The 24,976-nt window shown below is 34.6% G+C and overlaps 1 protein-coding gene across 1 annotated transcript in view; it reads right to left on the bottom strand.

Moving 5' to 3' along the window:
• PROS1 (protein S) overlaps positions 1-24,976 on the bottom strand; it is a 38,193-nt gene that overhangs the window by 692 nt on the left and 12,525 nt on the right. Inside the window, exons 2-14 of the mRNA XM_070943745.1 lie at positions 22,202-22,359; positions 21,502-21,526; positions 19,444-19,530; positions 16,546-16,668; positions 16,303-16,434; positions 15,161-15,286; positions 13,361-13,482; positions 10,791-10,909; positions 8,822-9,011; positions 6,445-6,612; positions 3,541-3,709; positions 1,864-2,015; positions 604-820 (exon numbers count right to left, since the gene is read on the bottom strand). Of these exons, the coding sequence (XP_070799846.1) occupies positions 604-820; positions 1,864-2,015; positions 3,541-3,709; positions 6,445-6,612; positions 8,822-9,011; positions 10,791-10,909; positions 13,361-13,482; positions 15,161-15,286; positions 16,303-16,434; positions 16,546-16,668; positions 19,444-19,530; positions 21,502-21,526; positions 22,202-22,359 (1,788 nt within the window). The remainder of the gene's footprint in view (positions 1-603; positions 821-1,863; positions 2,016-3,540; positions 3,710-6,444; positions 6,613-8,821; positions 9,012-10,790; positions 10,910-13,360; positions 13,483-15,160; positions 15,287-16,302; positions 16,435-16,545; positions 16,669-19,443; positions 19,531-21,501; positions 21,527-22,201; positions 22,360-24,976) is intronic.

Below are 24,976 nucleotides of genomic sequence, written 5' to 3'. Positions count from 1 at the left end.
CTAATTTGATAGAAGGATAGAATTGTTACTACTGATTCCTACCTATAAATCTGAGATACTGTAGTATCTAAATAGAATATCATGCTGTAGATGGATATGTTTCTTAGTTAGTTTAGAAATTCAACCTAAGAAATCAAATAGGCTCTTCTCTTTAGATAAACCCACTACAAATGGGTTGTCGAAAGCCCAAAATGTGGATGTGTTAGTGCAGCTCCACTCTGATAATGTATTATAATTATTAGCTTATCTTTCCATTGACACAAACGATTACACTTCGTGTAAGGAATAATTTCTTTTAATAAGAACCACTAAGTGTTACAAAACACAGTATGAAATCCATGCCAACTCAGTCTACTATTTCTTAATTGATTTTTCCCAGGGCTAAGCTGAGCTATGCACACAATTAAATATCTTTATTGTCTAGATGAAAAACTTTATCATTTCAAGGCTGATTTTTATGCATTTTTCAGAATTTCATGGAAAACCATCCCATCATAGTTGATAAGTGTTGGAGTGGATTCTTTTAAAGCCTGTCTTCTTCACATGCCTAGAAGACTGTAATCGTATAGGCATTTACTAAAAATTAATAAGGACAAGACTTACCAGGAATGCCCCCTAGGTAGGTATCAACAGATTCATTAATTGCTTCTTCAAGGACTGAGAGCTGGTGTCCTGAATAGGTGATAACTGAATGTGAATTATCTGTAAGTTCAAGCTGTTGTCTACTTATCTTGAGTCTGAGTTGCACTCTTTTTGAGGTACACAAATTTCTTGACTCTAAGTGAGCAACGATGACATTCTGAATAGATACAATGATTTCCTGGGATTCAGAAACAAAATAAGAGGGGGATAATTGATTTCAGTTTCTATTTCATTTTTCCATACCCAGAAAAGCTTTAAAAGCCTATTTAATGAATGCAATAGCATCACCAAATAATGCATAAAATGCATTTCAATTAAGTGACAAGAACAAATACTAGAAATATGAATATTTAAATACTAGTGAAAATAATTCAATTAATGTAAGTTTCATAGCTGAATAAACCAACATCTTTCTTAGTAGCATTTCAATAAATTATAATTAAATACAAATTTACAATGTTTGCAGCCCTGATCTCCTGCTTTAACATTTAGCAGCAACATTTTTCAAACTATTTTCTAAATGTAAACAAACATGAAGAACCATGTTTCCAGAAATATATATAATCTTACAGCAGATGGCTTACTTTTTTTTAATCAGAAGCATTCATGGTCTTATTAAAAAATCGAGATGGCAGAAAGATCAAAGCCCTGTCCAATTTGTTGCATGCATACATGCAGTCACATTTTACAAGATGGCCATATATATATATGATACATAAATAAATAAATGCCAGGATTTCAAAGTGTGCTGCTGAAACTGCCACCTTAACTTTTTTGACCTCCATCCTGCAGTCACTGCTTCTTTTAATTATCTTTTCATGAAAATTCTGCCCAGTAAAAATGTAAACCAGAAAAAGATTTCTTTATAGAGATCCATAGACTTATTTCAAACAAGGAATTGCCCTATGGACATTTTGAATGATGTGACTAGGGAGAGAGGGGAGGGAATGAGAAATTTATCTCAATCTCCCTGGGGTTGGTGAAAACGATTAACTTCTGCTTGTCAAAATCAAACTAATTATGCACACATCTAAACATAATTACCTCTCAATATCTTATCTGGCTTAAGCTAGGGAAAATTCTACTGAACCTGGGTGGCATGAAATTGCCGTGGCAAAGGGACTAAAAAGTTTCCAATAATTTTTCCCTAGGTCATGGAGATACTAGATATCTAGGTTAATTGTCTCAATCAGGCATGCATGTAGTGGGAGCAAAGAGTACCTGTACATTTGTTAAGTTGGAATCCACAATAGACAAAGCAAGAGGAACTGTTTCACCTGAAACCAAGGCAAACATTACTCCAATGCCTGTGGATGGTCGGATACCCATTGCCACATTTACTAACCAATCATCTGCGTTGCTTGAGATGTTACCTGTTTTATTTTAAAATAAACCAAAAAGCAAGAGAAAGAATGTATCAGCCAGTTACAAAATAATGATTTATTCTCAACTTTCCCACATGCAAAAAGCCTTTTGAAAGAGATTATTTTACTCTTTCCTGAAACATATATTTTTTAAAAAAATGTTCTGTAGCACTACTTATATGATTTTTTTCAAGAAAAGCTGCCTTATGTATTTCTCTATCCTGATCAAACTGATAAGCAGACTCAATATAACTCTTGAAATATTTCTGTAATTTGCCAGCTCATATATTTGCAATATTTGCAGAAAAGAGGTGCTCCGTCACAAGCAGCTTTCATCCAATAATCTGGATAGATAGATCATGACAACAGTTTAGACCTATAGCTTTGAAATACTTCTGCTATGACCTACAAGGATATTTGGGCAGAAACACCCACCTTGTAGGCAAGATTCCATATTTAATACAGCTGCAACAACCAGTTTGGTGCAGTAATTAAAGCATCAAGCTAGAAACTGGGAATCCATGAGTTCTAATCCCAGGTAGCTATGAAACTAACCTTGGGCCAGTCACTCTCTTAACCCTAGGAAACAGGCAACAGCAAGCTACTTCTGATATCTTTAAAAAAAATAATAACTCCAGATTTTATCATTCTTGGACTCAGATACTTCAGGCACAATAGCTCACAACCTCAGCACCTTCTGTTTGGATTACTGTTTCGATCTGCCTTTGAAGAATATTCAGAAACAAAATGTTGCAGCTCAAGCATTGACAAAGAAAACCAATTCAACAAACTAAAACCACTTCTTTGGTCATTGTATAGGTCTCCTATAGACCTGTATAGGTCTCCTGGTAAAATTCAAAGTGCTGTCACCTATGAAACGTATGATGGATTCTGGCTATATTGGGGTCTTTCTGTTCCAAATAGAATCTGCCCATCTTGTACATTTGAATGGAGAAGGCATGTTATGGATTCGTATCTACCACAAAGCTAAGGATTCTAGAGAAAGTCTATCTATCTTGTTGCTAAAAGTCAACAGTGGGATATAATAAGTCAAGCAATCAGTTAATGAACCTAAGAGAGCAAGAACCAGAAACCTCCAGTCCATGGAATACTTTGCCCCAACGTAAAATGGTACCTTCCCCATTAACATAAGAAAGCAAAAACAACCCTCTTCATCAGGGTTTTGCCATACTGTATATTTAACAGTTTTATGATCTTATGATTGTGATATATAAGTATGTATGCATATATACACATAATTTTTTTAATTGGGGAATTTTATGGGTAAGGGGTTTTAAATTGGGGAAGCCAAAGATAAATTTAATTTTGTTTTATAGTATTTTAATGTTTGTATTGTGTGTTTTTAATTTTGGCTGTTCACCGCCCCGAGTCCTTCGGGAGAGGGGGCGGTATAAAAATTTTAAAAATAAAATAAATAAATAAATAAATAAATATAGGTAAACGTGCACCAATACTATCCAGATTTTATGATTGGGGGATAGCACAGAAAATTGTGTTAAACAAGCAAGCTTACTGTAGCTAATGTGAAACTTTGCCATGCCAGTGCCAGGGTAGTAAGATCCCTTTCCAACATTTATTAAACAATGTTTGCTTTGCTTTTCTTGAATTAAGTCTTTTACACCAGAGGTTCCTTGATTTAACAAGTTCCAACCACGAATACACCCATCCAAACGGGGGTTAATCTGTAAAAAAAATTACAGAACTGATTACGTCATACCAGGAATATCATCTGAGACTGGAATTTGCATTGGATTTGTTGATACCATTTGACTTTACAATATTGACAAGATAGATGTAAATATACACAACATTACAGAAGTTCAGAGTAGAGATGCCATACTGGGAATCTACTTAAATATCTATGCTATCAATGACTGAATTTCTTTCCCTTCAAGTCATACTCTATTAGTTCGTCATTTTTACAAATTTCCAAAAGATAATTAGTATTCATTAGCTATAAAAGATAACAAGGAATTTCTCTGAAGATGGATGAGTAGTTTCTTGGGAAGAACAAATCATCTCTTAAGTAGCTTTGCAGTTTCAGAAAAGAAAAGTCTTTTCCTTTGTAGATATAGGTAGTTCTCAATTACCAAATGATAATTAGGATTAGGAACTCCATCACTAAACAAAATGATAATAAGGAGTGACATTATGTGATCACACCAACTTACAATGGCAGTTCTTGCAGTTCCAATTGCTGTCATTAAGCAAATCCCGCACAATGTCACTGTCACATGATTGCCATTTGTGACCGTCTGCCTGCTTTCCTAGTGACTTTGCTTATCAGAAGCTGGCAATGAAAGTCACAAATGGTGATCATGGGATTTCAAGATGATGTAATGTCATAAGTACCCAAATGGCAATCACGTATTCACAGAGGTGCTAAAATAGCCGCAAGTACAAGTAGTTAAAAATCTAGGTTATTGAATAAGTGGAAGATATACAAGGAACTACTTGTATCATAAAATTACGCAAGGTAGGCAAAGAAATAACAGAAATAATTTAGCCTTTCTCTGCTAGCCAATCTTGTGATAAAAAATTAGTAAGCCATTTTGCCAAGCTATCTATCTGGGATATTTAAAACATTTCCTAAAGAAGTGTGTTGTGCTTTCAGAGTTGTGAAACATTCCTTTCAGATGTTTTGCATTGCCTTTTTAAAGTAACTATACATGCATATTATAAATAGCAGGTTACATTTTTGTTTTCACAGATTTTTCATTGATTTAACCTAATTCGTTTATCTATTAAAGAGTGACACACTAACACAAAGCAATGTTAAAAAGGTTTCCATAACCAAATGTATTTCTATCTTCATATAATGAAACCCTAAGTTTTGGTTGTTTTCATGATATCAAATAATGTGACCAACACTGAAATATAGTTTGAAGTATGACTTACTAAAGTGACAACAGCTGTCAATGTACGCTTAAAGTTCTGATGATCTAAAATTACATATAACAATCTCTTTTGCAGATCAGGTTTTATTGTAACCTTTGGGGATATAATTCTCAGAAGGGTCACTTATTTTCCTGGTTTAGGATTCCATAAAGCCATGTATCAATATTTTCCATGTACACCATTTGTTCATTGAGGAACAACTGAGTCCCACAAAAATTTGGAATATGAAAATACATGATTGGACTCTAAGGGAAGGGACATAAAGAATTACTTTCAGTGTAACACTTGCAAACATAACTGACAGCTGGGATCAAACATTTATTTTTGCTGAAAACTAGATGTGATTTTTACATGTCAGGCAAATAGCCAACTAATGATTAGTTATAATTTATGTACACAGCATTTTTCAGTCTTTTGTAGAACTTGGAAATGCCCAATGTTTTTTTTTTTTTGTGAAAAAAAAATATGAAAATGAATTATCTTTAGGTTAAAAATATTGCAAAGCAGATAGCTCAGAAGATAGCCTTGAGTTTTCAACATGCTACATTTTCAAAATAGCAATAATGGAATCTCATAAGTAATATATTCAAACTTATTTATGTTTACACTCTTACTTCAGGCAGGATTAAACTATTATTAATATTTTCTGCCAGTTCATTCTGTTACTAGCAACTCTGCCCTTTATTTTCTTCAACGAAGTAGGAAGCATATAGTTTTCTTCTCTGGAACAGTACTTTTCATGGTAGAGTGTCTTTATAAAGAGACATTGGGTTTTTTTTCCTCATAGCAAACATACTTATTGTTTTTTTACAGCTATCTCAGCGAATGCTTAAAACTGAAGCTTCCAACTATAATTTACTTCCAAATTACTGCAGGACAAATGCTACTCTAGCTCATGAAAATGCATCTGTAATTTCAGTATAAGTGCTAGTAAAAAGAAAAAGAAAAAAAAGAACTATTTTTGAAGCTATGGTACTTAATAGGATACTTCTTCCTATTTTATTCCTTCACTCCATTGATATTTATGCATGGAATAATAGACAATACAAGGTTTTTCAAGGGTTTTTTTCATCATTCTTTGATCTCTGATCCTGCTTGGAGGCAATTGACCCTCAAATAGGCGTATATATTTAATATGTGTAGGGATATGTGTGTAAATGTATGCATTTCACCACATTATTGCCTTTTCTCAGCCTTTCATAGTCCTGGATTCTCTAGAAGTGTTTAGGCCATGATCTCCTGAATTCTCAGGTAAAATAGTCATGATATTCAAGAATTCAAGAAATTATAATCAACACTTAGTGAGAACGTTAGATTAACAAGACTCTAAAAAATAGTAGGTGTAGATTAGTATTACATTCTTATTCTAAAAATAAATTCCTAAACTTGATATTATACAATATACACATAATATCTTTATGAGATCAATGACAGTTTTAAAAGAAAAAAAATCTAAACATTAATTGCTATACCTAAATTTACTGCAATATGATGCCCCAACAAATACTACAAAAATTACCAATTTAATGAGACTGTTGTCCATTCTGCGAGGGAGTCCTGCAATGTACACTTTTGTGTCCAAAAAGCCATTAGAAAGCTTGAAAAGAGGTCTTGGGTTATTGATGTTCATCACTGCTTCTTTTGCTATTTTCACACTGATGCTATTCTCTAGTTCTTCCACAGAGATCTAAATATAAAAAAAGGTATAAGAAGTGTATAAATGCTGAGAATCTGTTCCAATCCAGCAATAACGATGACACTGGTGAAATTCAATTTTTTTTACTACCGGTTCTGTGGGCATGGCTTGGTGGGCATGGTGTGGCTTGGTGGGCGTGGTAGGGGAAGGACACTACAAAATCCCCATTCCCTCCCCAATCCTGGGAGAAGGATATTGCAAAATCTCCATTCTCACTCCATTTTGCGGTCAGCCAGAGGTGGTATTTGCTGGTTCTCTGAACTATTCAAAATTTCCACTATCGGTTCTCCAGAACCTGTCAGAACCTGCTGGATTTCACCCCTAAACGATGTGTGTGTGCAGTAGATCTGATTTGGTTGAATGGATTCACATAACTAGGACATTTGCTAAAAACATGAGTGGTGCAGTAGCCTAGAGGTAGAGCTCTTGCTTCACAATCAGGAGGCTGTGAGTTCGATCCTAGGTAGAGGCTGATATTTCTCTCTCTGGGCACAATGAGAATTTATCTGCTAAAACAAGCTCTGTATTGGTGACAGAAAGAGCATCCAGCCAGTAAACACTCAGCTCCATTCAGTTGCCCAGGCTCCACCCCGCAAGGGATTATGGGATCATTAAAAGAAGATGATGATTTGCTAAAAACAAATTAACCAGTTTAACATGCAATGGCACAATGTACTTTGTGAGACCCTATGGGCCCCTTAGTATCTTTTCATGTATCCATCCAGAACACCCAACACATACTGTGTTTTAATATACTGATAAATATAATTAGACACTTTGAATTAGTTTAATTTCCTATAGAAGACAAAAAGGAGTAGGTAGGGTCTTCTAAGGCCAAGGTAGGGTCTTCTAAACAGGCCAAGGAAGCTAAAATCTAGGTGGAACTCTGGAAAGTGGAAGGATTATGATGGAGGAAGGTGATAGTTAGCCACTCTCAGATAGATCTAGACAGTGCTAGCTGATGAAGTTTTATTGTTTAGGCAGAGCAGTGGTAGTTGATGATCCTGAGGTGCACCAGACAGTGTTATCCTGTTAAATACTTATTAATTCAATGAGAGTTTGGGCCAAGAAATGGAGCAAAGCATTATTTGGAGGGGGGGAAAAGTGTTGAAATTGGCATGGAATAGAATAATCTGGTACAGAGGGCTCTCTACTTTTACTAGCAAGATACTAAGCCAAAAAGTATTGCAGAATATCTTGATTATATAACCATAATACCCTGTGGCCATATCAACAACTTGATATGTTATTACAAAAGAACTGCTGGTGTTTGAATGGGTATAATTCAAAGTTTATTTTTTTTAAATCAATCCCTAAACCTTCAATATGCATTTATGTTGACTTGGGCCTAGATAATAATTACTTTCTAATTATTGTCCTCAGTAGATGGCTTATTAATTCAGATTTTGAAAAATATGTTAGAGAAGTATGTACATTGTGGTATTCAGCTCTTATATACAAACTTTGCATCTAGAGAAGAGAATGCAATGTGTCCATTCAGTTTTGACAATCCCAGTCTCCTGTTAAGTACTCCAGAATACAGCATATAACACCTTTCTATCCCGCAGCGTTATTTTCTCTCCAAGAAGTCTTTTCAAGGAACTGAAACCTTTGCTTCTAAATGCTAAAGTAATTCTAAGAATGAACAATGAATGTATCAATGATTTATAAATTCTGGATTTAAAATCCTGATGGAAGTCCTGACCTATGATTTAAAGCAGTGGTGAAATTCAATTTTTTTTACTACCGGTTCTGTGGGTGTGGCTTAGAGGGCTTGGTGAGACTTGGTGGGTGTGGCAGGGGAAGGATGCTGCAAAATCCCCATTCCCTCTCCACTCCTGGGGGAAGGATATTGCAAAATCTCCATTCCCACCCCACTCTGGGGCCAGCCAGAGGTGGTATTTGCCGGGTTTACTCAAAATTTCTGCTACCGTTCTCCAGAACCTGTCAGAACCTGCTGAATAGCACCCCTGATTTAAAGTATTATAGAAGTCTTGGCCTATGATTTAAAGTATAATAAAACACATACAATTATTTCATTTAAACAGAATGACAGATTATACTACAAGTGTATTATTTTTTTTAAAAAAGGCTTATTTCATAAACCTGGTTTTCTCTGTATGTTTAGATTATTTATATGGCTTTTCAGTTCACAATAGTGACTCTGTTTTCAGGTTCTCATTTGCTGAAAAAGACTTACCATGTGCCACAAGCCATCATTAATAGCTTTACCACCACTTGTTACTTTTGTCCCAAGCTCATTTTTGAACTGAATTTCAATCTTTCCTTCGCGCAATGCAAGTAGAAACCAGGCTGTACTATTTATGGTTTCAGCATACAGTATCACACCCTCCTTATCGTAAGTCCGGAAGTCAAATTCTGCAGAAAATCTGAATTGAGAAAACGGCAAGCCTAAAAATTATGCAACAAGAAGACTGAATATATACATTAAGTATGTTGTTACACGTATGCAAATATGATATATCTGGTCTGAAAAAACTGACTCAAGATAAAACAAGAATTGCTGAATGAACATGAGCATTTTTCATGGTTAATGCATTTGCAAATAACTTGAAAAATAAAAAGTGATCTCAAATAAGAAGGAGGGACCCAGAGAAAGATAATAAAATGTGAAATACACAGAATCAAAATAATTTATTAGTGTGTATTTAAAAATAGTTATTCAAGTATGAAATGTACACAGCACAAATTAAAAACTGCATGATAAAATGGGTGCAAAACTTTAAAACTGAAATAATAGTGGAATAATGAAGAACTAAAGAAAAATCAGGAAAATTTACAATGCTACAGTGTGATCGAAAATTAGTAAAAAATAACTTTTACAAAAGATATATAGGTCGTCCTTGAGCCCAAACTTTTTGTTGCTAAGTGAGACATTTGTTAAGTGTGTTTTGTCCCATTTTATGACTTTTCTTGCCACAGTTTTTAAGTGAATCACTGCCCTTGTTAAATTAATAACACTGTTGTTAAGTGAATCTGGATTCCCCATTGACTTTGCTTGTCAGAAGATTGCAAAAAGTGATCATATGATGCCAAGACACTACAACCGTCATAAATATGATTCGATTGCCAAGCATCTGAATTTTGATCACATGACCATGAGTGTGAAGAATGGTTGTGTGAAAATGATTAGAAGTTACTTTTTTCAACGATGTTGTAACTTTAAAAGGTTACTAAATGAACTGTTGTAAGTCAAGGGCTACCTGTAGAACTCCATTAATTATTTTCAAAACAAATGATACAACAATAAATATTGGAAATGCAACAACAAAGAAGGAACATTTTATTGCATGTAATGATTATGGGAAAAGACTCAAACGTACCAAAAGGAAATGCACCAAAACATCCAGAAAATTTCCCCCCAAAATTGAATTAAAATCACATTTTTTAAATTAGATATGTGTCCAGAAAATATAAATGAAGTATGCTGTCAGCAGCAAGAATCAATTTGGCACAAAAATGGAAAAAAGAAATTTGCTGTCAATATATGATTGGGCTTTTGAGCTCATGGCAATAAGGCCAAGCGCTTATTTCAGGCTTCAAAAAAATATAAGACAGGGTCTTATTTTCAGGAAAACATGGTATGTATGTGTGTGTGTGTGTGTGTGTATATAAAACATGTTTTATATATGTGTACGTGTTATATCTATACATATCTCCATATACATTCACTGCAAAAATCTATCCAAATTAAAGCAGGAATTACAGACACAGACACAGATAACATAGCAAGGTAAGCAAGGACACAGAATATGGTTTTTGAAGTAAAAGATAAAGTGTTAAAAATAATTAAACTAATTCAAAAAGAAGTCAATAATAATGACAGATGTCCAAAACAAAGTATGAAAATATTTAAACAGCATTATTGGTTTTGGGGAAAAAAATGGAGGTAGGTTGGGAAGAAGGAAGCTACTGCCAGCTTTGTTTTATTTGTTTTATTTTATTTATTTTATGTACATATGTATGCCTTTCTCTTTTCTTTGGTTTTGCTCTTTTTATTTTTTTATTTATCTACCAGAAACAATATTACACAATAAAATACAATTAACTGGCATTGATAAAACTGCCTACAGCTAGTTATATGCTCATCACAATAGCCATAAGTAATAGAACTGCATTTATCTGCATGCTTACTCATATCTACTCACCTTGTAACTTCTGGCAATCTAAACCTCAAATACAAAACAGGGATTCCAATGAATTGTTCTGCCAGATAAAGCAATTCGTAATTTTTTTCAAGATTCAAAGGGAGACAATCTGGTATCGTCTAGAAATAACAGGCAAAAGAAACATTGGGTAATGATTCTTCCAAACTCTTCTCCAAAATCTACCTGCCATTGTTGAGGCCTATTATTAGTATGCATCCATTTGTATAGTTAATATTTTTATTGTATTCAAAAGTAAATTACAACTTTAGAGGTGAAAACCAAAACAGGACAAGAAAGGAAGATTTAACCATATATTGTCAATTATAATAACAATCCATATAATATCTCCTATTCCTGCTTATTGCAGAGAAACTAAAAATTTCATTGATCCTACTTCCTAGTATCAGCGCCTGAATCCAACTCAAGCTCCCTGTACTTGCATTGTTCTTTTCTTTAAGCCATCCAATTGTTCATAGAATGAATAATGCTTGTCTAATTTTGACTCTAATTTGGACTCAGGCTTAACTCTGACCTTTATAACTAGTCAATATTTTATTATGATTAATGACAATACAATATCTCTATCTTCTAAAATAACTATATTTTAGAACTTTAGTCACAGAAATCAAATCTTAAACTTTTATCTGAGCATCTTTAGTCGTCTATTTATAGAATAAAGTCATCCAGCTCAATTAATGTGACTTTTGGGTGGTGTACAGCATAAAAACAAACAATAAAGCAAAGGAGAGAAAGCTTTCATGATATTAAGCAATACAATATATGAATATATGAATACCAATAATAAAAATTGTAGTAACCTAATACATCAGGAATCCCCAATCCCTGGGCCATGGCCCATGACTGGGCCAAGGCCTATTTGCAACCAGGCTGTGCAAGTGGTGGGCTGGTGCACACATTTATGTGCGCAGTTCAACTTGCATGAGTAGTGGGCTGGTTGCGTGCTCATGCACACAGCTCAACTTGCACAAGTTGAGCTATGTGTGTGTGCACACGTATGCATCAACTCGTCGCTTGTGTCACCCTGTTTTCCTGTCCCCCCACTCCATCCGGGCTGCCAAACGTCAGAGCTTGGGGACCATTTAAGTACATAACAAAACAATCACAGGGGATTCCTAACTAGCCCCTAATGCTTTGGGGAACAGCCAGGTATTAAGGGCTTTTCTGAAGGCAAGAAGAGTTGGGGTCTATTGTATAGTGGGAAGAGAGTACCTTTCAGAGGTAACCATAGAAAGGTATTCACAGATGACAAGATTTAACAGATGAAACCTTCTGGGAACGTGTTTGGTGGGCAGATGTTCTTGGTAGAAGGCAATCTTTCAAGTAACCTATTCCTATGTCATGTAGAGTTTTCAAGTAATAAGAACATATATTTTATTAATATATAGGAACTCTGTTTCAAGTCCACCTTTAGCCAAGGAATCTGTCCAAGTGACTTTTCTCAACCCCCAACTTACTTTACAAAACTGCTGTTGTCTTGATGAGAAGATATAATTAGAGGATGCTGCTTTGAAATTTTAGAGGAAAAGAAGAATATAAATCTAAAGAGGAGGCAACGCTGGGGACCAGTTAAAGCTAAACTGTGAACCAGTTAAATATAAGGTAAGGAGTAGAGGAAAGCATCCCTGGAAAACAACTTATTATGTTGTGATCCAGCAAAAATAAACCTAACAGGAGAGGAGGAAACATACTGGGGAGCAGTTAAAGCTAAACTGTGAACCAGCAAAATATAGGTTAAGAGTGGAGGAAAGCATTCCTGGAAAACAGCTGAAAAGCTGTTATCCAGCTAAAAATAAAAATAGGAGGAATGAAGAAGAAAACGTTGGAAGCAGTTAAATCTAACTGTGACCCAGCCAATAAATAAGGTTAGGAATGGAGGAAAGCATCCCTGGAAACCAGCTAATTAAGCTGCAATCCAGCTAAAAATAAACCTAGGAGAAATGAAGAATATTTTTGAAGAATGGATATTGACTTTAAAATGTTTTTCAGAGAGGAATGAAATATTTTATATTAGACGTGTTCTAAAAGAAACATTGATTTGATTTGGATCTTTGAAGTACAGAAAATACATGAAATACTTATTGTTTAAAATGATAAATGAATACTATAAAGTGCTGTTTGGATTTGAAGTTTAAGAGTTAGGGTGACTACATAATAAAAACTTAAATGTTAGAATAAGATGTTAGATTGGATGGAAAAAATTGGGTTTAGATTTGGGTTTTGTTTGTTTTTTTGTTTTGTTTTGTTTTTTGTTATTCTTTGTTTGTCTTAAGATGTTAATCGATGAAATTGGGAATTTATACCTATGTTATACCGGGCCAAACTCTTGCTCCAAAAAGATGTTGTTTTATGTTTTAAAAATAAAAATAAAAAATTTCAAAAAAAAAAAAGAATATAAATCTAAGTAATAAAAATAAGTAGCTCTGAATACAGGGAGAGAAAAAGTTATGAATAGATCAGTAAATCAGACATAGTGCAGAAATGGATGGTAAAAGATGTTTAGCTGTCTCCTGGCATCAAGAAAAATAAAAATCATAATAATTATATTTCACCTCACAAGTCCTCATATCCTTGGAAAGCTTGAAACCTTTCTTGCCATCACAATAACATGTGAAGCTTCCAGGAGAATTGACACAGATTTGGGAACAAGTGTTTTCAGCACATTCATCAATATCTGCAAGAAAATAGACAAAATGAATCAACTGGCAGAACCCTTGAGAATCATGCATAAATAATATGAAATTGAAGAATTGAAAGAATAGCACAAATGCATATTTAGGTGGCACCTAAGAATTCATGAATTATAAAAAATGGATGCAGGTACTCCTCTACTGCATTTAAAATAATCAGTTACCAGTTATACCAAATGCAGTCAACTTGATGTCATAAATATCAGGTTTTCAGTTTTAGGACATAAATAACAACAACAAAGGCTTACTGAATGTTTGATAGGATGCCATTACTATCCATTTATCTTGGCAAGGCCTCTTGTACTACATTTTCATGATTTTTAAAATGCAATTATAATGTCTTGAAGACTTATTTTCATTGTATGCAAAGGATCCTTTACTGAAAGATTGCTGCTTTTAAATTTCAATAGCTGAGGCTTTTTTACCCAAGGTTCACTCATTAAATAAGCAACTAGAAAATGTATTAGTAAACAAATACTGTGGAAAAGGCTAACTGAATGAATAAAAACAGTCACTGAACTGAAGTATTCTTGCTAAGGAAATTGCTGAGTATAGTGAAATAATAATAATAATAATAATAATAATAATAATAATAATAATAATAATAATATACTTATTGTTCAATAATATTCAAACCAAAGTTTTATGCTATTACTGCATATTACATATTAAATCAATAACATCTTAGATATAGTGTTTGGAATGTACAGTATACACTGCTTATATTCATTCTCTATAGCAAAAAGCAGTTCAATTCAACTGTATCATAGACATGTACGTCTGTGTGCAAATTCTGAATACTTGAGAAGCCTTGGGAAATAATTTTCCAGAAAGAAAATTGAGCTGACCAGGGCAAAATATTATCTCGATGAAGCAAATTGAGTTCTCTGTTGCATTGGCCAAACACAGTCAAGAATTTGGAGGCACATGGCAATGTGAAATGCAGCATTAAAACTTTTTTTTAAAAAAATCTTATTTATTTATCAAATTTATGTGCTGTTAATCTCACAGTTCAGACAAATCTGAGCATCTTACATTAAGATAAAACAATTGTTCTGCACTTATAAATATAAAAATGAGTTAAAATTAAAATTACAAAAATAAAACAAGTTAAAACAAGGGCTTGGAAGAGAAAGGTGGGGTGCCTTTTCTCTTAGTGTACCAACCACTTCCAACCAGCACCAGTTTCTTCAGGACCCAACTGGCAAAGTTAGGTTTTAAGACTTTTTCTGAAGGCTGAATGCCCCTTATATAAGGTTCTCTTTTGGCCTTTCTCAGGGTGGAAATTCCTGGTACCATAAAGAATTAGGATCAAAGGTGTACAGAATAATCTTGGAAAAAAATATTTAATGATTTTTTTTTGTCTCAGAATTTTATCATTTCCTAACATTGATAGTCTAAAGCACTGCTTGATTACATGTTTTAAGGTCTATATGTTTGCTGTGCATGTGACTTTAACTTTTGCATTTTAGATTCAGTATAAATAACATATTTGCGTTCTATACAAATGTAGACATGGCATATTTCTATAACATATATTTTGCGACATGGAATTTATATGAAATCAAAGTGACAATTATTCAATAGAAAATTATAGTAAATTCTCTACAAAAGACAAATTAGTAGTTTGTTTAGCAATCTACTTCAAATAAATATATATACCTTCACATTTCTTTGTAGTTGAATTGTAGAAGAAACCAGTTTCACATTCACATACATACTTCCCTGGTGTATTTTTGCACTGTGCTGTCCCACAAATGTTTTGATACAATATGCATTCATTCCTGTCTATACATATAAAATGTGCATTAATTTCTCCGAAAAGGAAATTGTTACTTTTCTATTCTGTTGCAATTTTATACAATGGAATAAAGCTGGAAAAGTTCTGCAAATATTAACTAAGAAATATTAACCAAGAAATTATGGATAATGTGAACATATAAAAAAACAAACAATGCAAGTTAATAGGATGTGGACATTTTACTAATTGTAAGGATTTGATTCTCAAATGTTCATTAAATTGTTAAAGATAAGTTATCTCATTTTCCACATTATTGCTAATTTAATTTTTCATGAATTGTCTAAGGTTTCTTTCATGCATTCTTTCTAAGTTAGGCTTTCTGAAATTCCATTAATATCATCTAGCACGGACCATAGAGTAATAAAATGCATAATCCAACATGTATGGAAAGGATTACATTTAAACAGGGTTTGTTTTGGAAGGATATACACTCTCCACATCTTAATTAAATATAATTATCCTTATGGGGTGAAGGAAAAAATCAAGTTTTGTAAGCAAATCATCTTAAGTCAAAGCCAGAATATAGTGATCCTTCCCCTTTCATTGGTCCTGATTCAATTTCATGTAAATATAAATTAAATCTGTTAATAACCATGGTAGATTGCCTGAAACACAATGTCAACATATTCACATACTAGTTTTCCATTGTATTAATGGATAACTGATAAATTTGGGCATTTATGATATAGAAGTAGAAGGGCTTGTTGCTTCATGATAGGGCATGGAGGGCATTCCAAATATAAGATTGACAGGCTGTTACAAATCTTGTCTGAAAGCTGGAATGCTGTTATTGACAACCTTATGGTAGATGACTGCAAGTTCACTCGATATGCAACAGTTTCTTATGTTCCCACTTAATGTTAGAACACATGCACTGAAAGCTGCTTGTATAGCCATGGGCACTACGATTGATACAATTTAGCCTTTTAGTCTTATTTCATAATATAAATTGAGCTTTTGTTTCTAGTGTGTTGTCATTTGTACTTTCTGACTTTTTCCTTACCCTTGCAGCCCATTTTATTTGGCTGTATATAATAACCATCTTCACAGTAACAGCGGTAGCTTCCAAGAAAATTAACACACATTTGATCACATCCGCCATTTTTATTTATAGGGTCATCACATTCATTTATATCTGGTGGGGGAGAAAAAACAACCTACTGTCATATGCTGAACATGTATATTCATACATGAAAAGATATGATGAAAAGATATACCCTGTTATCCGTTAGTTTAGTGACCATACCTTCTTCACATTTTCCTCCTTGCCATCCAGATTTACAAATGCATGTGAATGTGGCTTGTCCATCTCTGCATTCTTCATAACCATCCACATTGCATGGCAAAGGATTACACTGGTCTGGTATTACTGCAGGAAGATTACAGAATCAGAAAAGTCCTAATATTATAACCAGTTCTCTTTTAATTCTGTTTCTTCATTTTCAGCCTAAAAAAGAAAGGACTTCAATGACTGAAGATAAAAGTCATTGTATCCTACAGATGCAATTTTAATTTTTGCTGAACCTTTCAGCTTGTTCTCAGATGCAATGCAGAACAAACTTCTGATCTCTTTGTAAGTGAATGCTGCCCATTTATTGAATTTATTTATAAAATTTCCAATGTAATTACAGAATTATCACAATTTATAAAATTAACATTTTAAAATATCATAAAATATTCTATTGAGAGTAAAAAAAAATCATACCAAAAAAATAATTTGTTTTTATTCTCCATATAAACTCAATTAATCAAAAAGTTTGGCCGAAACAGTTTCTTTCTTTCTTTTTTCACTAGGTAGCTAGTTTTGGCAGCAAATTTGTTTAAACCTCTGCATGGAGAAAATCACAGAGACAAAATTGCTACCAGTAAGAAAACTCTGTTATTTGTCCTTGTCTCCATTTCACAGAAGAGCCCCCTCAAGCTTATATACTATGCTTATATAAGCATAGTAGTTTCTTTGTGTCATAAGTCATTTAGGATTTTATATATCAAACTAGCAATTTGAACTAGGCATTGTAACACTAAGGTAGCCTGTGGGTGTTTAAAGCCAAATGTCAAATCAGGATATTAAACATTCTATCCATGTGAAAATCCTAAACTCTTTTTAATGGTTACAAATCCTTACAAAGTACTATTACAACAAATGAACTGAAAGCATGCTAGAACATGCCTTATATCAGTGATGGCGAACCTTTTAGACACCAAGTGCCCAAACTGTGTGTGCGCACATGCCCAAACTGAAAGGTATGTGCGCGCACAAATGAGCACATGCATGGGCATGCGGACATGCACAGACATGCATGGACATGTGCATGTACATGCACAGACATGCACATGTGTGCATGCACAGACATGCGCAGCTGAGACCCAAAGACCAGCTGGCCGGCGGGAGGTATCCCAACACTGGCAGTACAGCAAGAGGTAAGATGTTTTTCTTTCGTGAGCTTCTGTTTTGTCGTTTGCAGGGAAACAGAACCTCATGAAAGAAACGCCATGGAGATCTGACGGCGACAGCACACATCCCAGCAGAGAGGGCTCTGTGTGCCACTCTGGCACGCGTGCCATAGGTTCGCCATCACAGCCTTATATCTGTTTTCAACCTGGGCAACTTTGAGGTAAGTGGACTTGCTGGCTTGCTAGGGATTGAAGTTCCCACATCTTAAGTTGCCAAGTTTGAACAAAACACTATATTGTATGAATAGGTATTTGCCCAGGACTGCTCTGAGTGAGTGAATCAGCTAAAAATTGAAATAAAAAGTCCATGCTACTTTAACCTGATGGATCCTCTGTGACAGGAGTGGGTTCTAAATTTTTTTACTACCGGTTGGGTAGTGGGTGTGGCTTATTTTGTGGGTATGGCTTGATGGTCTTGTGACAATTATTTAGGATTTAGCAGAGGTACTGATTGACCAGGCTTTTAACTGCTTGCAGAGCTGTACCGATCTACCCATTTATTTTTGCAAGCACCGGTCTACTCATTTGTTTTCTTTTAACACTGATCAGCTGTAGGGAGGCCCTTTGAAGCCCAGTGGCAAGAGTTTAAACAGTTTTTTTCCCTCTAGCCATCAGCTGGGACTCAGGAGGCAGCAATAGATTGGGGGTGGGGCCAAATAAAAGGTAAGAATAGTGCGGGGGTGGGTGGGGTGTAGGGGGGGGCAGAACCGGTTCGGTGACATCATATCGTCACCACTACCGGCTCGGCGGAACCAGGAGGAACCCATCACTGCTCTGTGACAAAGCTGAGTGAAAGAGAATTTTCAGACATGCTTCTTCCTTGAGAAGTCATTAAACCACAATGTATTTGTAGATTATGCCAAAAATAAAGAAACCACATTTTGGCTCAGTGAACTCACTCTGTGTTAACCGGCAGCACTGAGACATACAAATACTGTCAGATGCTCTGCTGAGGTTACAAGCAAATTTGTTTCATTACAAAATGTATAAGATAGGGGTGCCTTAGTGATCAATTGCTAGATTTGTGTTTGTTTTGTTTTCCCTGTTGTCCCAATAGCTTGTGCTATGACACAAGCACAATTGAAGGAAAAAAGGAACATCAGAGAATTAACTCTCACTAGAGACTATTTAGCAAGATAACATGCTCAGGCATGCTTATCACTGATTCCATCCCCAGAGGCTTTAATGACAATACAGAACACATCAAGGAAGAATGAATAAGAACACAATTTAATTTGAGATTGCAGAAACTTTAGTGCAGCAGTCCAGTCTTCAGGTAAGACAATTAAAAATGATTCCCTTTAGGCCTTCTCTGTTCTTGTGGATAAAAGACAGAAACAGTTACTGAAGAATAAAAATATAAATTGAATTTTGGATCTTTTCAATTTCCTTATGTAATCTGAAGGATAACCAGATTATAATTTCATCACTATATACAAGAAGAAACCCTTTACAAGAAGAAAAGTCAAAAGGAAAAAAACTTCACTCAAGTTGTTCCCTGCCAATTTCTTTCATACACTTTTCATTCATTTGTTTATTAAAATAAATATTAAAATAAATACTTCCCACTGTTGCATTACAGGAACTAGGTAAATGTATTAATGCAATCAATTGCATTACTAATTGCAATTATTTTACATAATAGTTTCCATCTTAGTTCAGAAATTATAAAATGTGTAAGAAATCATACCTGTTACACAGGACCGCAGATCAGCTGGAGAATCTGGAGTCAGTGATGGCACTCTGAAAATTCCAGTTCTGAATGAAGCCAGACAGTCTGTGAAAGCATCAATCACCTGTTTATTGACCTGCAATAGCCACTAAAAACAACATTACATGGTGCAGGGCTTCCTGACCTGTATATCTTCTCACTGAAGTTACGGAAACGTGCATTTTTAAATGTATTATTTAAATGAATGAAGGAGTTTAATCAGATTTTTTTTTTCTTTTCCTTACAGTGAACAGTTTGATCCAAGATTTAATGGAGTGTGAAATTTACTCTGCTGTTATACAAATCAGTCATAACAAAATCAAGGCCACTTAGGAGTCCAAAGGGAGTTTCTCATCTCTGTAAAAATTGAGCTGGTTTTTTATTTGGCCAGTATTTACACAATGTTGTATCTTCTAGTTTTATTATGAATGCAGATGATTTTGATTTCATATGGTGAAAAACAAATACCCTGAAGCAGATCTGGCTGTTACCAGAACAAGGGATACATGCAAAAGAAGGTCACTTCCAGTGGTGGGTTGCTACCAGTTTGGTCCGGATCTTGCGAACCGGTAGTAACGGTGGCGGGAGGCTCTGCCTCCCCGCCCAGATGTCATCACGGATGATCTGCACATCCGCAGAAGCGCCGTGCATGCGCTCCCGTTGCAAACCGGTAGCAAAGGTAAGTGGAACCCACTCCTGGTCACTTCTAACTTTCTACTTCAGTCAGACATTAAAAAAAGGAACAAAAAATATAAATTGATGGCAGAATAAATATAACTTGCATTTGATATATGAAAGTAACTTTAATTTTTTCATTGTGGCTTCTTAGCTTTATTATAATAAATTAGAAGGTTTTGAAGTACTGTATATGCCTATTCATTTGTTCTGTACCCCTTGTTATAATCTTGATACTTCACGCTCTGTATATGCTAATGTCGCCACTAATAATTAACCCATCTCTGCGAAAGCAACAGATTGAGAGAAGGAATAAGAAATCAACGTTGCAGTTACTTTTACTTAGGGGTGAACCTAGAAAATTTAATTCTTCGTGGAAATAAAATCATACAAATAAGCCTAATTTGACTCTCATTTGTATTATTTAGAGATAATATTTACTTAGTATTGTAAAGGTAGAAATAATCACCTGAGTCTATTTGTTATCCAAAATATGTAATAAAGGCAAAGATGTTGCATGGAACAGCATCACTTCTACTAGGCCCTTGTATACCCATTTCACCTCAGAAATTTACTAGGCTCCATATTCTGTCACTTTTTCAGGCCCTGTACACTCCTTTGCACTCTCCCTTTGTTGTAAGATCTTAGATTTTAGCGTGATAGTGTAATGTATTATTAAACTGCTAAGCTACTGCCACTGGTTCATACTGAAGAAATATGTGCCCATATTAAAGTAACAGACAATCAAGTAATCAGGTAATCAAGAATAGTCTTGATTACATAAAATCTGGTATCAGTGAATAGAAAAATAAAACTGTTCAAGGATACATCTGTGCTGCACTCTATGTAACAAAGAAAGCTGATAAAATTGTAAAGAAGGTATTTTTCTTTATAGTTTATCTCAACCAAAATGAAATAATTAGATAATAAAGTGTTGATTAAATAATACATTAATTACATTAATTAACAAGTTAGTAATGGCAGTTAACTAAACTTTTGTAACAGAAATGAACAGAATCATATTGCAAAGAACATGCTTTAGCAAATGTTCCAAAATACTTTTAGATCAGACTCTACAGTGCCATTCCAACTAGATAACAAATGATATTATATGACACTTTTTTCTTTCCTTAAAAAAATATAGGTGCCACTTTGTGCCAAGCATGGGACTTTCAGAACAGTCCAAAGCTATTATACTGTAACTGTAAAACAAAAAGTGGGTCATAAAATCAGCACTAATTAATTGAATAATCAAATTTTTGCTACAACCAAATTTTTTTGATGTTTTTAAGTTTCATTAAAAAAACCCTGTTATCATTTAAACAGTAACATACTTTTTAAAAAAACCAAACATAAACTTACCTAAATACCTGGGATAGAAATAATCCTGTTTTTCAAAAAAAAAAATTAATTAGAATGTATATGAATTGATAAGAAGTACATACAGTTTGTTTAAAATAATGACTTGTTTAATAGCTGGACTATAAGGTTATAAAAACATAGTTTTCTATATTTTATGTTATTAAGAATATTATAAATATAATCTGTGCTTTTTAATGTAAATAAATGTATGTAACAAACTATCATTTTGAAAATGTATGAACTAAAAACAATGTTCATATATTTCACAATTATAACCTGTTCACTGGAACCCATTTTATTGCAATGCCCTAGAACCTAAGGGTGATCTGGTTTGAAAGAACCAGAACAGCTCTCAGAAGATTCCTATGGACCAAAGGGGCATTCTAGGCTCACAACAGTTCTGATAGAAGATGTGTTCAGTGTGACCTCACCAAATCCCAATCATCAACCACCCTAGCAACCACAGTGAAGCATCCCAGATCTGGGATGCAAACAATGTGTAGGAAGAAGAGGAAAACCGCTAATTTCAAATTGGAAAAATGAAATGACAACAATGGTGACCCCAATATCACAAGGACAAATGATAAAAATCGTTACCAAGGCATGTGTGTGTCATGATTAAGACAAAATGAGAATGATTTCTCTGCCATGATTATTTTAATTATGGGGAACAAAACACCACAGGTCAGAGAGCTCTTACCGTTTCGGGGTTATTTTCAAAGATTTCCCTGGCTTCTTCTCTATTGCAGTATTCTTCAATACACTCCCTCTCCATATTCCCTTTCTTGCTTTCTTCCATAAAGGAATTTGCACGACGTTTTCTGACCAAAAAGTCTGAGGCATGTTTCTGAGATAAAACTAAATGAAAGCAAACATTTTGTATTAACAACCTTGTCTTGTGTCATCAAGTAATGCCAAAAAATAAAATCAAACTTCTTACAACTTTGAGGGCTGTTTTTAAGTCAACTTACAGAACTGGAAAGAAAGACAAAGCTTTCCTTGATTTTCCTAAATCAACTCAAAAAGTTTAGATTTTAGAAGAAAACCTCCTATACTACTACCTCTTACAACACAGTAGACAACACAGTATCAAGAGTTGAGTCCTTTAAGCTTCTAGGTTCTATCATATCTCAAGACTTAAAATGGATGCCTAACATCAAAAACATCATCAAAAAAGCTCAATGAAGAATGTTCTTTCTGCGCAAACTCAGAAAGCTCAAACTGCCCAAAGGGCTGCTGATTCAGTTCTACAGAGGAATTATTGAGTCTGTCATCTGCACCTTCATAACTGTCTGGTTTGGTTCTGCAACCCAACAAGACAAACACAGACTTCAACGGATAATTAGAACTGCAGAAAAAACAATTGCTACCAATCTGCCTTCCATTGGGGATTTATTTATTTATTTATTTATTTATTTATTTATTTATTTATTTATTTATTTATTTATTTATTATTCGTATTTCTATGCCACCCAACTCTCCGAGGACTCTAGGCGGCTTACAACAAAGATAGTATGAACAATATACAATAAGAGATGTTAAAAAAACCCATACACACCGCTCATGGCCGTATCTCGCAAGATCGCAGCGGCAAGATCAACGGCCCCAAGCCTGCCAGAAAAGCCAGGTTTTCACCATTTTCCAGAAGGCCAGTAGGGTGGGAGCAGTCCAGGCCTCAGGAGGTAGCTGATTCCAGAGAGCCGGGGCAGCCACAGAGAAAGCCCTCCCCCGTGGACCCGCCAGCCGACATTGTTTAGCTGACGGGACCCAGAGGAGGCCAACCCTGTGGGATCTTACCAGTCACTGGGAGCTATGCGGTAGAAGATGGTCTCAAAGATAGCCTGGCCCTAAGCCATATAGGGCTTTAAAGATAATAACCAACACCTTGAATTGTGACTGGAGACCGATAGGAAGCTAGTGCAGCTCACGGAGGATTGGTGTAATGTGGGAGTACCTAGGTGCACCCACGACCACTCAAGCGGCTGCATTCTGGACCAACCGTAGTCTCTGAACACTTTTATTTATTTTATTATTTATTATTTATTTTATTTTTATACCGCCCTTCTCCAGCAGGACTCAGGGTGGTGAACAGACAAGGTAAAACATAGCATACATAATTTAAAAACATTTTAAAAGATATTAAATGATTTCAGCCCACAATTTAAAACAGTCCAATTAAAATCAATTACAAATTAAAACCGAAAGGAGTAGCCCCATGTAGAGCGTGTTGCAATAATCCAACCGTGAGGATCTATACTTGTGCAGTATACAGAGGATCTGTATACTGCACAAGTCAAAAAGAGAGCTGTGAAAATATCTACAGACCCCTCACATCCTGGACATAAATTGTTTCACCTTCTACCCTCAAAGACGCTATAGGGCACTGCACACCAAAACAACTAGACACAAGGACAGTTTTTTCCTGAATGCCGTCACTCTGCTTAACAACTAATTCCCACAACACTGTCTAATAATTTACAAAGACTATATTACTATTATTCTTCTCTTCCTTACTAGTATCTATCTTTTCCCACTTATTACTATAACCATGTTCCTTGTATATTTCAATTATATTGTTTTTGTTTCCTAGTATGATTTGATAACTTATTAGTAACTTTGACTATCACTAAGTGTTGTATCTTTTTATTCTTGATGAATGTATTTTATTCTTCTTATGTACACTGAGACACAATGTATGTACACCTAAGACAAATTCCTTGAGTGACCAATCACACTTGGCCAATAAAGAATTCTCTTCTATTCTAAAAAAAAGAAGAAGTGAAAAACACAGAATTCCACAAACTCACCATGGGTACTTTAGGTTAAATTATTAAGAATATGTCTTATAAGCAGCTATTTTTAAATTTATGAAGTCGATATAGTAGTTCCTTTATATAGCTCATCCTTTATCCTCAAGAATCCCTGCAAACTTTGGCCTGTTTCTTGAACCTCTGCTTTTTTCAGTACTATCTCTGATGATGAACTCCAGAGAACTCAAAAATTTCATTGTCTTTTATGAGAATTTATATGAATAGTACTTTGTTAAGACCAAATTGTGAATTTGGCTTATTTTCCTTCTTGAATCAATATGACTCTTATTTTGCCGTTTTTAAGTATACCAAAATTTCTTTGCACACAAATCCTCCTTCCTTTATGAGATGACTTTCTGCATTTCCTCTTGAGCAGTTTTTTTTTAAATAAAAGGCAGAGTTAATAGCAAATAATTTTGCTATATTTATAAATGTCATAATCACTCACCATTTTCAGTAGAATGTATATATCCCTTTGTGTCTCTGAGCTTGGTTGTTTGCTTGGATCAGTTCACTGATATTACCTAGTTGAGCAATGAACCATCTACAGGCAAATAATCAAGCTTAGAAACAGCAAGCACCCCTTTTTCCAACCTGACTTCTTAAATTATGATGGAATTAAAGATCTGGAACATGAGTTTCAATTCTAATGTTCCAAGGTGCAG

The sequence above is a fragment of the Pituophis catenifer genome, unplaced genomic scaffold, assembly GCF_029215685.1.
Source record: "Pituophis catenifer annectens isolate HBS135680 unplaced genomic scaffold, rPitCat1.0.hap2 SCAF_4, whole genome shotgun sequence".
In the NCBI taxonomy this organism is placed as follows: domain Eukaryota; kingdom Metazoa; phylum Chordata; class Lepidosauria; order Squamata; family Colubridae; genus Pituophis; species Pituophis catenifer.
This window is presented reverse-complemented; position numbering and strand designations above follow the sequence as displayed.